The 16860-nt window shown below is 41.0% G+C and overlaps 1 protein-coding gene across 1 annotated transcript in view; it reads right to left on the bottom strand.

Moving 5' to 3' along the window:
* Positions 1 to 9778: 9778 nt before the first annotated feature.
* Positions 9779 to 16860, bottom strand: part of LOC144689638 (protein transport protein Sec23B) — a 64503-nt gene continuing 57421 nt past the window's right edge. Inside the window, exons 18-20 of the mRNA XM_078556880.1 lie at positions 12812 to 12967; positions 12150 to 12215; positions 9779 to 10160 (exon numbers count right to left, since the gene is read on the bottom strand). Of these exons, the coding sequence (XP_078413006.1) occupies positions 10071 to 10160; positions 12150 to 12215; positions 12812 to 12967 (312 nt within the window). The 3' untranslated portion in view covers positions 9779 to 10070. The remainder of the gene's footprint in view (positions 10161 to 12149; positions 12216 to 12811; positions 12968 to 16860) is intronic.

The raw sequence follows: 16860 nt of genomic DNA, 5'->3' as shown, positions 1-16860 counted from the left end.
TGAGAGGTGGATGGGGGAGCCGGAAGGGGCGGATGCAGGGGGCAAGGGGGTGGGGGTGGTGGGTGAAATGGGGTGGAGGGGGCGTAAGAGGGAGTTTGTGGGGGAAGAGGGAGTTGGGGGTATGGGGGAAGAGGGTGTGGGTGAGTGGGTGGAGGGGAGAGGATGAGGGGGGCAAGAGTGGGAGTGGGGTGGGCAGGAAGGAGTGAGGGAGAAGGAAGGAATGAAAGGAGAATAGGGTGGAACGGGGTATGCGGGAAGGTGTGAGGGGGATGGGGAATAAGGACTGAGTGGAGGAAGAAGGCGTGAGGGGAGCAAGGAGTGAGGGGAGGAGGGGGAGGAGAAAGGAGCGAGGGGGAGGAGAAAGGAGCGAGGGGGAGGAGGGGGAATGGGGGAGGATGAGGGATACGGGGGAAGGAGTGAGGGGAGAACGGAGAAGGAGTGAGGAGGAGGGGAGGTTGGAGTGAGTGGAGGAAGGTCTGAGGGGAGGAGTGGGGAGAAGGAGTTGGGGAGTGGGGAAGGAGTGGGGGAGTGAGGATGAATGTGGGGAGGAGTGGGGTGGGGGACGGGGAGAGGGGGGTTGGGAAACGGGGAGAGGTGGCAGGGCAGAGGGAGGAATGGGGTAAGGGGAGAAGGGGGAAGGGAGAGAGGGAGGAATGGGGGAAGGGGAGATGGGGAAGGGAGAGAGAGGTGGGAGGGGAGAGGGGGAACGGGAGGAATGGGGAGGGGGAATGTGGGAATAGGGAGAGGGAGGAATGGGGTAAGGGGGAGGGGGAGAGGGAGAGAGGAAGAATGGGGAAGAAGGAGATGGGGGAGATAGGGCAAGGGGGGAGGCGGGGAAGGGTAGGTCAGGCAGGCAAGGTTGGGGGGGGGTGCTAGCGTGGGCAGGTTTCGATTTGGGGGAGCGGCGCAATACTACCAGCAACCCCATCCCTCCAGCCTCCAGTCTCGCCAGCACCTTCCCACCACTGGTCACCAGCACTCCTTCCCCTTCCCTGAATTGTCCTATAGAGTTAAAGTTGGTCACCCTAGTCTCCTGTAATAATACATAATGAAGGGAGTGCGTCTCTTGCTCTAAATTTGCTCAATTGTATTTTGACTTGCAGTAATCATGACACCCCACTGTCAAAGCCAATTATTGAATCATCAAACCGTGACCAACCATCCCATATCTTAAAAGATCGTCTCATAATTTAGCTAATAGTCCTGCACTACTTTCTCCTGAGACACTATTTGTCCCATATTTCTAGGGCAATAGCTGGGAGACTGCTGGGGTGTTTCTTCTTGTCGCTGTCCATGCATGTGCTGCCCACAGCCACAACTCAGGAGGAAGTCTACCTGGAGTTGGACTGGAGCCAAGGGGCCTGGGTGGAGGAACGGAGGACTTATTAAAAGTTAACCTGGGGGTTGACGGGGCGGGTGCGCGAGGGTCTGGGTCCAGCAACCTCAAGCTGTGGGTGGTGGTGGCGGGGGTGGGAGGGGGGAGCGGGGTTGGGTGGGTGTGCTTAGAAGTTGTGGTAGGGGGAAATCGCTGGATTAACAGAGCAACCTGAGACCGGAGGGTGTCAGGCTCGAGTCTCGGGCAGGGGCTGGTTGTTGAACAAAAGGAGGCTATTTAGCCCATCGTATGTCATGCAACTCAGCTGGTCTCACTCTTCTGTTTTTTCACAAGTGTGTATTACAGTAAGACCAGCACTTGCCATTATTTAACAAACTTTAATTACATTTCTCCAACAGAGCAGGCAGCAGAGAGAACATAAAATGCTCAGATCTTGCGATATATACAGATAGCCCCGCAATATTTTTCTCTTCAGATAATTATCCAACTCCCTTCTGAATAATTCAGTTGAATCAGTCTCCATCACACTCTCAGGCAGCCAGATCCTAACTACCTGCTGAGTAAAAAAAAGTATTTCCTTGTGTCGCCATCGTTTCTTTTGCATTCACATTAAATCTGTGTCCTCCAGTTCTTCAGCATGCCACCAACAAACAGTTTCTCCCCATCTACTCTGACCAGCCCCTCGTGATTTTGAACACCTCTATCAAATCTCTTCTCAACCTTCTCTTCTCCAACAAAACCAGTGCCAACTTATCCAATCTATCCACGTAATTGAAGTTTCTCACCCTGGAACCATTGTCGTAAATCTTTTCTGTACCCTCTCTAACGCTTTCATATCCTTCCTAAAAATGGCCCTGTTTTTGTAATCTACGTCTCTATAATCCCATATGCCTTTTAACCAACCTGCCCTGCTACCATGAAATGATTTTTGCACATATGCCCCCAGGTTCCTATGTTCCTGCAACCACTTTAGAATTGCACCATTTATTTTGTTTTGTCTCTCCTTGTTCTTCCAACCTAAATGTATCGCTTCACACCACAGCATCAAATTTCATCTCATGTTACATGATGTACATGCACCTTCAAGCGAGCGTCAATCTGCTGTCAATCACAACCACCTCAACAGGATTCGATGGATCAGTCCAAAGACTTGTATCAGTTTGCAGCAGCAGATGGGAGAAGTAAGATGTATATATTTAGCCACCTAGTTAAAACTATAATTGAAGATCACATTATTTGTATAAAGAACCCAGAAGATTGGTTTACCAATCCTTGTCATATGATTGTTACATTCTATTCGATGTAAATGTACCATCGTGGCAGTGGTGTTTTTGAAGATCTGACTAGGTATATAAGCCTCAACCCTTTCACATGCAGCAAGAACTGGTGTGGAAGTGAAACAACCATCAAGTATCAACTCATCATGTGTAAGTAATTCTGCATGGAATCCTACACACTGCCTTCGTTCTGGGATTACACCTTGCTCCAGGCACTTGTTTCTCAGTAAGACTGTTTGAATTTAGTAGTATCATAGGAATTCATTTGGGAGTATATATTAAATGATATTAAGTATACCTGCTGTGTAGGAACAGAGATTTAGCTTACTCCCAAGGGTCTAACTTTAAGCAGAATTTCACAGAGGAATCCATTACTAGTTCTGTTGAAGGGTCGTGAGGACTCGAAACGTCGACTCTTTTCTTCTCCACCGATGCTGCCAGACCTGCTGAGTTTTTCCAGGTAATTCTGTTTTTGTTATCCATTACTAGAAGCTCAACAGCACCACCATTGCTGTAAGCAACAACCCATGACAAGGCAAGGCAGTGGCCACTAAAGGAAATGCAACTCAGGGAGCCCAAAAGCCTGAATAGTTGTAAGTTCCAGATAGCATTAAAAATTCTGCAAAAAGCTAAAAGATGACCACCGCGATTCCAACACTCAATTGGAAGGCAGCACACCAGCATCTGCAGTAGTTTTTTGTTTTCACCTCCTATCTGAGTTTACTTTGCTCTGACAACGCATAGAGCTATGTTTTCTGGACCTTAATATTTCTGACCCAGATAAACAAGCCATTAAAATTAAAATTGCTGTAAGCAATGACTGCCGCCACATACTGGACACGTCAGCTCTGTCTGACAACCATCTTAAAAATCCAGAGAAAATATAGTCAACCCTCAGAGATCAATTGAGTGAAGCTCAACTTCCCAATACACTGTCTCCAATTCATGTCTTTTAGACAACAATCAACAGAGACCACTAACTAATTCATCAGTAGATGAAGAGACAAGGGGTATGATTGCAACTTCATGGCAGCAGAGCTAGCTGGCAGAATAATTAAGTCTATGATAGCATCTACCCCAGTAGAAGTGTTCCAAAAAGACCTCTTGGACCAACCCAAAGATTAGAGTTTGGAAGCACTACTGCAAAACAGACTGAAGTACACAGCCATACTAGTGGGTAGACAGAGTCTACAGGCCATGTGCAATTCAGCCACCCTTGGCACGATAACTAGGCAAGCCTAGTAAGCAATGCAGGTGATGTAGCCTCATGCATTCACCCAGAAATTATCCAGCTTTCAACAATATATGCAAGGCATGAGGCACCAGAGGACATTGCTTTCTGCATTGGCACTTCCAAAGGCCAGAACAACTGGCTTGACATTATGAGAAGACACAACCAAAAGTCACATAGTTACAGCATTCCAACCAAAAGCGTATACCAAACAGTGTCAAGACAAAATTCACAAAATATCCAGCCAAGCTATATGGCCATTGATGATGACTAGAACATTGACACTCAAAATGAGCAGACATTCAGTGCGGTTAAGAAAGAATTTATTGGCACAGTGGTACCAACAGAAGCCTTTGTCACCATCCAGATCATATGCCCACAAATGCAAGGGTCAGCATAACCTATATGCAAAACTGGATACTGGTTCAAGTGCAAACATCCTTCCACTTTGCACACTGAAATGTATATACCTACAAAAGTGGCAAGTGATGACTCAACCAGCCACTACCAAACTCACCGTATACAATGGCTCAGAGATTCCGTCCCCAGGATCCATTACACTCGAGTGCTGCCACAACAACTCACCCTGGTCACCCCAGATAATTGATGTTGTGGACACCATGAGTCCAGTGATCGTAGGCCTACTGGTGTGCAAGGACCTATCCTCGGTCACCATTCATGGTATCACCAAGACAATGGCACAGACCACAAGGAGTGCCATTGGAACCTCCATGCTTACACTGGGAGAACAAAACCTAACTCTGCAACACAGATTATCAGCCAACGGGCTGAGGGGCACAATTTGAACCAAATACGTACACCCATTCCAAATGTGCACACTTCATCGTATTGCGGAACCACTATTTGGCAGACAAATGCAGGCAACAATCCTTCATCATCACTGTACATAATGCATTAATTGAAGAACAGGGGAAGATGAAAGATGCCATGACTGGCATGTGGATAACAAATTACCCAACCTGAACATTGGACAGAAAGTTTGAGTACAACACCCAATTGATGATTTCTGCTGGATTCCATGTACCATCATGATATGCCCAGAACTAAGATCCTATCAAGTATGAACACCAAATGGCATGACAGCACCAGATCACAACAATATCACAACCAGAAACACTGAGTAATCCTATTGCGATTGGAACATGGTCTAAGATGCAACACAAACACACCACCCCTAACTAGTATTCTGAAAACATACAGCACCCTCCAGCCAAGATCACTGTAATTCTGGATGGATTAGCGAACTGCCGATACATTTTAGAGACATATGGGCCTGAATTTTTCCCAAGTTGGGCGAGCTCCGACCGCCACCAATGATTGACTCTGCACCGCCATTTACGTGGGCTGGCCAATTAAGGCCCACTCAGCATAATATGCGAGCAGTAGCGCTCAGCGCTGCCTGTGCAGGCGGGGGGGAAGGAGGGAGAGCCGAGGCCAGTGCTTCAATTTCCCTGAGGCAGCTCCGTGCCTCAGGGAGATCGAAGCAGTTTTTAAAATTTTTTTTTACAAGCATTAAAAATTTAATGAAACACGTCCCCTCATGTGACTGTGTGACATGAGATGAGACGTTTTTATTTTTTGTATAAACTTTTTATTTAAATAGTAAAAGCTTTAGGAAACCTTATCCCGCTCATGGATGAGCTTTCCTAAAAAACGTAAAGGCCGCTTAGCCTTTTCGCCTCCCTGCCAACTGTAAGGTTGGACAGGCAGCGTAAACTTTACATTAATTACTTTGTTAATGGCCTTAATAGGCCTATCAATTATCAACGTGTGCCCGCCGAACGAAACACTGCGAGACAGCGCATTGATGTTGGGATGCATGCCAGACGTCATCGCGCGTCATTTTACACACTGGCTTGTCAGGCCCACCCCCACACACCGACTGAAAAATCCTGCCCATATAAATTTATTATTTTGTATAATGGTTTATTCAGATAGTTATTTTCTTTTTCTGACATATAAATAGTTTCATTTGCTAAGGGTAAACCTCTGGATGTTATATGAGGTACATGTATCTTTAAGGGACGTATCTCAAACTGCTGTCAATCACTATCAACTCAACAGGATGTGATGTATTAGTCCCATTTGTATTCAGTCTAAGCAGCAGATGGAAGTGAGGCATGTATACTCAACTTCCTAGTTAATATTATTTGTATATAGTCTTATCTTCAAATAAAGAACCCAGATTAAGGCTTTACCAATCCTTGTTGTATGTTTGGTGTTTATATCAAATAGAAGAACATAGCATCTCCCACATACATGCCTAGTCCACCAGCCCATATCCTCTTGAAGTCTATCACTAAGCTCCAATTCACAATACTTCCAAGTTTTGTGTCATCTGAAAATTTTGAAAATGTGCCCTCTAACCCAAGTAAAGGTCATTAATATACATCAAGAAAAACAGTGTTATATGTCATACCCTGTTAAGATATCATATTCCTAACGCAAGAAACACACTCCATCCAATGTGGACTTTTTGAAAGTGACTTTAAAAAAAAGTTAGCATTGTGCCCTCTCAAAATGGTTGCCAGTCAGGTGACCTTCTCTGATTTCTGCACAAAGATTAACTCATGTCTGAACATGCTTCCAGAAAGTTCTTAAAATGTAAATTACCATGGATGGTTTGCCCTCCCTTGAATAGGCATGCTGGAGATGGGAATTTACAGCCCCATTGTCTGTGTATTTACTAAAACTCAAAATCAATGCACCCCCACCCCCTAGATGCAGTGTCTGCAAGCTTAACCCTTAAAGATAGGTTCAGAGAAACCAGTTTATCAGAGACAGGTATGAACAGCCACCATAAAACCTCCATTGTGTAGCAATTGCTTCTAACTTCAAATCATTTATGTGGACAATAGAAGTTTTGATCATGTGGTCACATGATAGAAACTGACTTCAGATAACAAGACTTCATACTCCAAGAAACAGGTCAGTTAGAAACCATCAGGACAAGGGGAACCCTTCCTCCAGCCAAACAGAACCCTGCCTAACAACTAGTCAACCCAAGCAGTGCAAGGGGGGCCAATTCATTTTCGCTTCTACAGAATCTCACCATAACCTTGTGCAAAAATCCAAAAACTTCCATTCATCTCCAGGGAACCATGACAGAGATCCAGGCCTGCAACGTGTGAAACTTAAAAGGACAATTCAATCAGATGATTTACTTCTTATTATTCTGTTAACAATCTAGCTGCATGCTTCATTCTCTAGAATCACTCTCTACTTGCATGTGTGTATCTGTGTGCATGAGGGAGTGAGTGTTTCTCGTAAACGTCATATTTTCTTCTGACTTAAACTTACCTGAAAGCCCCCTTAGTGTCTAGTACTCAATGTCACAACACTCAAAATATTTAAAACACTCCCTCTGGAACACATCTTGTGAACCGAGAGGTGAAGAGAAAGGGTAAAAGTTCTCTCACCATCCCTACCCCATCCATAACAGATAGTATCGATCTCTGAGGAACCCCAATTGAAAGCATTTTAACAGGTGGCTACAGAGATGGTTGTCCAAATCAGTAACTTAAGGAACAACAAGGGATGAGCCTGGATAATTACATTTACCTGTGGAAAGGAGGAGTGCCCTACTATTCCGTAATTTATGCAAGGTGAAGACACCTAGTAAAATCTCTGGATTTCATCGCTTGATGTATTTTTTTTCTTTTAAAATATCATTATTTTGCCATAATTGGTCACGTGTAATTTTACATTCAAGTCACATTCTACACTTACGCAAACAAGGTTCGGAAACTGCAAAACAATTGTGCAGGTCAGTAACCATTTTCATCAACATTTGAATTACTTCATAGTCTTACACTCTCCTCTTAGGCTTTAAAAACATTTCCACATGTTGCCAGTTTCAAAACCATGTGCTTATTTTCAGACTTTCATATCTGCAAAGTTGACTCTTCTATAGGTGAGTTCACTTGATTCTAAGGAAACCACAACTGCTGTCTCTGAAGAGCAGGGGAAGAACAACACTGCAACTATGAGCTGCCACCATCATCTGATGAGCTTAACAGAGCTGAAATACGCGTCATTCAATGAATACCTTGTAAAAGAGGTTGTTCCTTGGTTCACTCATAAAATAGAGGTGCATACCAACCAAAAAGGGTCAGAAGTTCGTCTCCAAAAAATTAATGCACCTTCAAAATAATTTGCTGCATGTAAAGTGCTTTAAAATGTTTTAATCTGATTAAGTGCTAAATAAATTCAAATGTTATTTAAGTCATCACCACCACATTTCATTACTTTAGCTACTAAAAGTAGTATAATTGGCAATCAAGCATTGTTTCCATCTACTCTGGAAACAATTTTAGACAATACCAAATTGGCCCCAGTATACTGCAAAACTGAAAGAATGAGTGAACACAACTGAATAGCAAGTCCAAAGTGTGCTATGTCCAGTTATGCCCCAAGTTCTATAAACACGATATCACAGCAGAATTTTAAAAAATTATTATTCATTTAGGGGATGTGGGCGTCACTGGCTTGGCCTGCATTTATTGCCCATCCCTCATTGCCCTTGAGAAGGTGGTGGTGAGCCAATGGTTTGTCACAGTTAGCAATTTGCTCTGAGATGGACAGCACATTTTGGGGTTTTGAAGGAACTATATTATAACCTTAACTTTTTACTTGGGAATCAAAACCACTGGCTTTCAGGGGAGATCAGGGAGTTGAGAAAAGTTTAGCCATAGGCAGCCACATCCAAATTTGAATTGAAATAGTTGTACCTATAACTTTAAGTTAGAAACACTACACAGGATTCCAAGATTATCTACAATAATTCAATGAAGCATATATGGGGTTGTTCTTTATTGCCTTTTGTTATAGGTGGCAAAACAAAACTTCCTCCACTCCACCCTCACAATAAATGAAGTAATTTTTCTCTCTATGTGCTGGAGTGCTGCCTCAAGTAATTTTAATTGTCCTTTTTCATTTACTTCTCCAATTCCCATCAGTTTTGGATACTCTCCGTGGCTTTTTCTTTCCCCTCAAATCCTATTGTTGTGCACCTTATTCCGCACCTACAGCTCCCAAGGCCCTGAGCTCCAGAATTCTCTCACTAAACCTATTTTCCCCCTCCTCTTTTAAGACATCCCTTAAAACCTACCACTTTGACCAAGCTTCTGATTATCTGTCCTAATAGCATCTTAAATAAAAAAGAGAAACAAAATTAAGAGGTCAGTGACCCGAAAAGTTATGTGGCTCAGTGTCAAATTTGTTGATAATGCTGAGTGCCTTGGGATTTTTTTTTTAACTACTTTAAAGCTGTTGTTGTATTTCTCATTTCCCTCATCCCCACCCCTTCCTAGGCCACTGGGACTCCTGGATATTTTTATTGTAGCCAACTAATGCAACCGTTGATTTTGACTAGTCTGTAGAAAAAGTTCAAGGCCAGATCTGTGACCAACACTGGGAAAAAGCTACAATTAAGAAAATTAGCAAGATTTTAGCAGCCATTTCAGTTATATATTTCTTCATTTCAGCTATCAAATTTCCTTCCCTTTTGTTAATCCTGCCTCAGAACTGAAAGGAATAGTTGTTTATTTAATTCAGGTTCAAGAAGTCAGAATCAAAACCATTTACACAGAAAGGTCAAAGTAAAAGCTTAATAAAAGGTCTACACAGGTAGGCTAAAGGAAAAATCAAATACAGTTTAAGTTAAAGATAATTATAATTATTACATTAATTATAATGTATAATTATACTCACAAATTATCTTCTCAAATATTGGAGACTTTACAGTGAATAATTTTGCAACAAGATAGTTTTCTAGTTTAATATTCCTTCTGTATAGGTTTCCGGTTACTTTTCACAAATAGGTACTCTAAAATAACATTATAATTTCAAAGCAGGCTAAAAAAAATACCCGTGTAAATAATTTTAAAGTAATTTAGACAGATAAGCAGTCAATGTATTTAACGTCTTTATTACTAGCCCTTGCATTTATATAAAAGACATTTGATGGAATGATAAATTAAAGAGGAACATAATGTTAATAGAAAACAGAAAGTTTCTCTAAGAATGCAGTGATTTTGGGAATGAGTCAGATCAAATAATTAAACACAATCAAGTACCAAGCAAACCAAACATAAGCAAGATGAGACATAAATGTAACTAGGCTGTTATAAACCAGAATAAAGAATCTATGTAACATTCAATATTTTCCAGCAATTTTTTTGTGGTCTTCCATTGTTAGATGGATTCATGATGCACTCGACACCGCTAGCTTTTTTAGATGGTCCATGAAAACTTGAAGACTGACATCATCAGTCAAGATAGGTGCTCCAGATTCCTAAAGAATATAAAAAGCATCACATGAGAAGCTGGCCAAATAACAATGTAATCATGACTTATTAAAATGGAATTAGTTCTGTAAATCAAAATAATATCAAACCATTTTACATAATTTGCTGTTCTTTGGCAGAAACTGTTTCTGCCTACAAAATTATATTACCAAATCGATTTTCACACAGATGATTTTACCTAATTATGACAGTACTTAACATTTGATTCAGTTTAAAAAAAAAGCATTTTCTGCTTTCACCTCCTCTTATTATAGATTTAAGTACACTTCTCTAAAACAATGCAATCAAAATGTAAAATATTAAGGGACAAAGATTACCATGTCATCCCCAGAATTAATAGGGTTTTTGATGACGATCTCTGTCAGTGTTCACCATCATTACCCCTCTGAATCTGACCCCAATTTCAGGATTAAGGACAAGTGGAGATTAATGTGGAAATCCTAAAGTTGCAGTCTGTCATTCACTACTCCGCCACAGGCTGCACGTGGACCTTCTTCCAGAGCCAACAATCAGTGAAATCAATTGGTCTGGAGGGAACATCCCCTTTTCCATTCTCAAATCGCTGTTAAAAATCCCATGAAAAGCTAAGCCTTGTTCAGTGAGGTGAAGCTGGATTTTTTAATGATGATCTGAGTAATAACTATTGCTGAACAACTGACCTGGCCCTGAAAAAAATAATTTTATAATTGTGATTTTTTGTTAAATATTTCCATGATGATTAATTACTAGATAGCTTAAATCATAATTTAAAAAAAAATTAAGTTGGTTCATGATATTCTTATTCTACCAGATCGTTGATTTAGAGATAATTTCGGCCAGGACACCATGAATAACTTCCCGACTCTTGTTCTAAATGGTATCATGGGATGTTTTACCATGACTTGAGAAGGCAGACAGGTTTAACATTTCATCCAAATGACGGCACCTCCAACAATACAGCACTCAGTACTACACTGGAGTCTCAGCCTTGATTTTTGTGCTCAAATTCAAGAGTAGGACTTGAATCCATAACTCAGAGGTGAGAGTGCTACCAACTGAGCCACAGTTGACACTTTTGGTTGGTTATCTGTGAGAATTCCTTAATGTGATTGGCTGGTTGGGTAGTGTGACGACATCATTGCAGTTTGACTCTGAATCACTGTTAAACTCTACTACAATTAATTGCACTTCAAGAGAGTTAACATTCTTGCCACAGAGATCGCTAGGTCTCCCAGTGCAGCTTTCTTCACCGTCTGTGTCGAGCGCCTTTGCTTCACTGCTGATTGCAAAGTCTGGGCTAATATCTACAAATTGTTAGATAACACTGCTTTACATTTATTCTAATACTGTGTTTGGTAAATTGGGCTTTATGTTCCCTAAATGGGTGAAATACCAATTATAAAATTTTAGCACGTAATTCAATGTGCCTCTTGCTAAGGAGACATCTTAGTGGCTCCAATATTTGTAATATCAACAATATCAAATATTGGGTTTTAGGTTTCTTTTTAATTTAGCACAAGTTAGCATCTTGAAGCAAGTGTACAAATTCACAGTTTCCCAGTAATTCACTCAAATGGTCATTCTTCATATGCAAATCCGGGACAGCAAAGACTGGCAGGATATTCACCCATGGGTAGCATACAAATGAGCCCAACCCTCTCTTCACGAGATACCTACACATATGCACTTTTCAGCAGAACTCAGTAGATTCAAGAGGAATTCTGCCTTTTTTCCTTCTCTCTAGAACAGGGTCAGAGGCCTGCTGCAGAAAATCTACTGCAATCCCAACTGAGATCAGACCAAGGTACCAACCTATATCCTTCCTTTCTGTACTGCTCAGTACCAAAGGGGCAGTATATTACCCAATGATGCCAACATGAAAGAGGTGGGGCCTGTGCAAAGACGGAGGCAGGACTTCTGGGTAAAAACCGTTTCTAGGTAGATATTTATCATTAAAACCCGACATATTTAACAAGACCATCCGAGAGGATACCAACCTGTCCCCATGCATACAAGTTATTATAAGTTTGTGATGGGTTCACTTTTGATAGAAGGAATCGAGCCTAAAAGAAAGAAAAGAGCCAATATGGGTTAACTTCAAAAAACATTTTAAAAATATTTTCTCTTTTTCACTCGATAATTCTTGGATTGAGCCAGGGACATCTCCAAAGCCTCTGCCATAATATCCAGTGGTTAGTCAAGGGTGATATTTTTTGTAAACACAGATGGAAGGTGAAAACAAAAGTATTTACAATCTTGGCTACTCTAATAAACTCACCGTCAGCTTGCCACGTCTTAGCACCAGGTTTGACCAAATGGGCAAAATCAGCACACATCAGTTTGAGACACTGCTAATAATTTTTTTTAACTGCCTGAAGTATAGTTACATGAATAATCTACAGTGGGGGAAAAACTCTTCTTAATAGGTTACAATACTAGAATAGTGGAAACAAGAGCTTTACTGTTAGAAGTTACACTTGGAAACATTAAAAGCAGCTTTTACACATTTGATCTTTTTAAATGAGCATGACTAGACCTCATTTTATCAGCTAGAAGAGAACGGAGGACAATCAAATTGTTTCTCCTTTCCCAAAGTTTTGTTTCAGCATTTCTTCAAAGATGTGTCCCTTAGATGGGTAATTAAATACAATTCATGTACCTGACTTCGACCATGTTCTGTGTCAACATAACGAGGCATTGGAAAACGAGTCTGAAGGATTTCCTGTGCGTCATCCAGGGGAGCTTGCAGAAGCTGTTTGAAGTTCTCATATTCCTGCATATCTTGATATCCAGCCTGCCGCCACTGAGCTATAGTCTAAAGAAAAAGCAAAGGTTTTATACAACATACACAGTGAATTTCTCTTTTGAGCACACTTGGCTATTTTTTCCTAATAATTATTTCAAAAAAATGGAAAAATAATTGATTTGTGCAAGTTTGGCATTTATAAACAAACTAAAAAATAGTACAACCAAATACTAATAGCGGTTCAATAATTACACGTTATTAGAGATACTATGGGTAGATGCATTAACAAAACATTTTACTGGGTTTTCAAACTGTATTTCATTACAACTCATTACTACACAAATGTTCAGTCTGCATCAGTTTGAGAGAACAATGTAAATTAACATTACTTTTGATCAATCTTTATTACTTTGCACACACTGAAAATTTTTGTGCTAAGTATAGATCAATCATTAGAGACGGTTACTCTCCTCTGGACCAGAGGCAGTATTCTTATCCAGCCAGTTTGGAATTGCATGAACAAGATGCAGATATGAATCAAGTCTGAAAGATTTCCTGTGTACCATCCAGGGGAACTTGAAAAAGTGCCAATTTATGTTGTCTCAGGTGTCATTAAAATCCCAAAGAACTTCAGCAAATTATCAATACCTATCCTAAATGCTGGATCTTGTTGAACATATTACTACCCAAGATACTCCATTAATAAAAATAAAACTCCTGAGAGATAACATTTGCTAAACTGATTAGTTATTATACAGAGAATAAGGATTACAAGGCAATACTCTAATACTTGAGCTCAGCTGAAATCATACAAAGTGTTTTCCCATATAACCATTATCTTAAACTTTCAGTAAGATCATTGCCCTTCAAATACGTAAAGTGTCCTTTCTTCCAAATATAATTCATTAAGTGATGAGCAGTTTTATTCTATTTACGCCCTTCAGTTTTTGTTATATAATTTCTTGACCAAATACAGCTTGTGTAAATCTCCAGTCCTGCATTCCCAGTTTTCTCTGTTGCAGATTCAGCTCCAATTTTATTTGAGGATTGTAGAGGAAAATTGTTGGCTGAACATTTAAGAAGCCTAGGTCAAATTCTGGGACTATTTACTGGCCACTCACGTGGATTGAATGACCTACAGAATGGCATATGAACCTACTGAACCACTTGTCGCTGGGGACATGCAGTTGAGGCACAGTTGAGTCAGGTTGCTAATCCTTTGTCTTGGTACTTAGTTGGCGAAGGTGCATGGCATCAGACTTGTAATACTGGCTATGTCTGATCTACAATCAAAATTTAAATGACTAACTCATGAAAACAATGTTGACTTTCCAAGTTCAGGGGGAAAAAAAAAGTAGTTAAATACTGCACTAGAGGAATATTAAAAAATGTGCAGGTGAGATTAAAAAATTAGGAAAGCAAAGAGAGGGCATGAAAGAATATTGGCAGACAAAGGAAACCCCAAAGTTTTTTTAAAAATAAGTTCATAAGGAGCAGGGGGATAACTTAAAAAAAGAGTATGGCTGTATGGCTTATTAGGGACTATAAAGGTAACCTGGATGAGTGCAGATCCAACAACACTCAAGAAGCTTGACACCATCCAGGACCAAGTAGCCCACTTGATTGGCACCCCATCTACAAACATTCACCCATTCCACCACCAACGCACAGTGGCAGCAGTGTGTACCATCTACAAGGTGCACTGCCCGGAATTCACCAAGTCTCCTTAGATAGCACCTTCCAAACTCACGATCGCTACCATCTAGAAGGACAAAGGCAACAGGCACATGGGAACATCACCACTTGGAAGTTCCCCTCCAAGCCACTCATCATTCGGAATTGGAAATATATCGCCGTTCCTTCACTGTCTCTGGGTCAAAACGCTGGAACTCCCTAAGAGCACTGTGGGTATACTTACACCACATGGACTGCAGCAGTTCAAGAAGGCAGCTCACCACCTTCTCAAGGGCAATTAGGGATGGGCAATAAATGCTGGCCTAGCCAGTGATGCTCAAATCCCATGAATGAATAAATAAAAACCTGTGTGGAGGTGAAGGATGTCTATATGGCCCTTAAAAAGAATACCTTGCATATATGTTCGTAAAAAGATATTGCAATCAGAAAGGAGGAGTGTGGAACGTTACATGAAATTAACATAGTAAAAATTATTATTAAGGGGTTTAACATCTTTGAAAGTGGATAAATCCCCAGGCCCAAACTAAATTTGAGGGAGGCAATGGCATAGTGGTATTGTCGCTTGACTAGTAACCCAGGGTAATGCTCTGGGGACCCGGGTTCAAATCCCACCATGGCAGATAGTGCAATTTGAATTCAATAAAAATCTGGATTTAAAAGTCTCATGGAACCATTGTCAATTGTTGTAAAAACTCATCTGGTTTACTAATGCCCTTAAGGAAATCTGCTGTGCTTACTTCAGATGAGCAAGGCCAATTAGGGATGGGTAATAAATGCTGGCCCACATTTCATGAATGAATAAAAAATTAAATAAATGTATCCTAGATTGCTTAAAAAGATTACTGGAAGAAAATTCTGAGGTAAAGGTTATTTATTTACAAAGATATGAATTAAAAGGTCTTGGCTGACTAAAATTACTGATTTTTTTGAGGAGGTAACAAGGAGGGACAATGAAGTGCATTTGATGTAGTTTATATGGATTTTAGCAAGGCTTTTGATGAGGTCCCAGATGGCAGGCTGGTCACAACAGTAAAAGTTCAAAGGTTCCAAGGTAAAGTGGCAAATTGAATCCAAATTTGGCTCAGACAAGAAGCAAGGAGTAAAGGTAGAGAGGTGTTTATGTGACTGGAAGCCTGTTTCCAGTGGGCTTCCTCAGGGCATGGTACTGAACGCTTGCTTTTTGTGGTATATAATCAATGATTTGGATCTGAATACAAGGAATGTGATTAAGAAATTTGCAGGCATTACAAAAATTGGCCATGTGGCTGATAATGAAGAAAGCTGTAGAGTGCAGCAAGTTATCAATGGACTAGTCCGGTGGGTGGAACATTGGCAAATGGAATTCAATCTGGAGAAGTATGAGGTAATGCATTTGGAAAAGGCTAACAAAGCAAAGGAATACACAATAAATGGTAGGATACTGAGAAGTGTAGAGGAACAGAAGGAGCTTGGAGTGTATGTCCCTGAATGAAGGTGGCTGGACAGGTAGATAAGGTGGTTGGGAAAACATTTAGGATACTTGCCATAAGACGTAGGAGCAGAAGTAGGCCATTTGGCCCATCGAGTCTGCTCCTCCATTCAATATGATCATGGCTGATCTGATAATGCTCAATTCCACTTTCCTGCTTTTTCCCCATAACCCTTGATTCCCTTACTGATTAAAAATTTGTCTATCTCAGCCTTGAATATAATTAATGACACAGCCTCTACAGCCCTCTGTGGTAAAGAATTCCACAGATTCACTAGCCTCAGAAGAAATTCCTCATCTCGGTCTTAAATGGGTGACCCCTTACTCTGAGATTATGCCCTCTGGCCCTAGACTCTCCCACAAGGGAAAACAACCTCTCAGCATCTACCCTGTCAAGCCCCCTAAGAACCTTATACGTTTCAATAAGGTCGCCTCTCATTCTTCTAAACTCCAATGAGTACAGGCTCAACCTACTCAACATCTCCTCATAAGAAAATCCCTCCATACCCAGGATCAACCTAGTGAACCTTCTCTGGACTGCCTCCAATGCCAGTATATCTTACCTTAGATAAGGGGACCAAAACTATTCACAGTATTCTAGATGTGGTCTAAATAGTGCCTTGTATAGTCTTAGCAAGATCTCTCTATTTTTATACTCCATTCCCGTTGAAATTAAAGGCCAACATTCCATTTGCCTTCCCGATTACCTTCTGAACTTGTATGCTAGCCTTTTGTGATTCATGCACAAAGGCCCCTAAATCCCTCTGCGCTGCAGCTTTCTGCAGTCTTTCTCCATTTA

This window comes from Cetorhinus maximus, chromosome 14 (genome assembly GCF_964194155.1).
Source record: "Cetorhinus maximus chromosome 14, sCetMax3.hap1.1, whole genome shotgun sequence".
NCBI lineage: Eukaryota > Metazoa > Chordata > Chondrichthyes > Lamniformes > Cetorhinidae > Cetorhinus > Cetorhinus maximus.
This window is presented reverse-complemented; position numbering and strand designations above follow the sequence as displayed.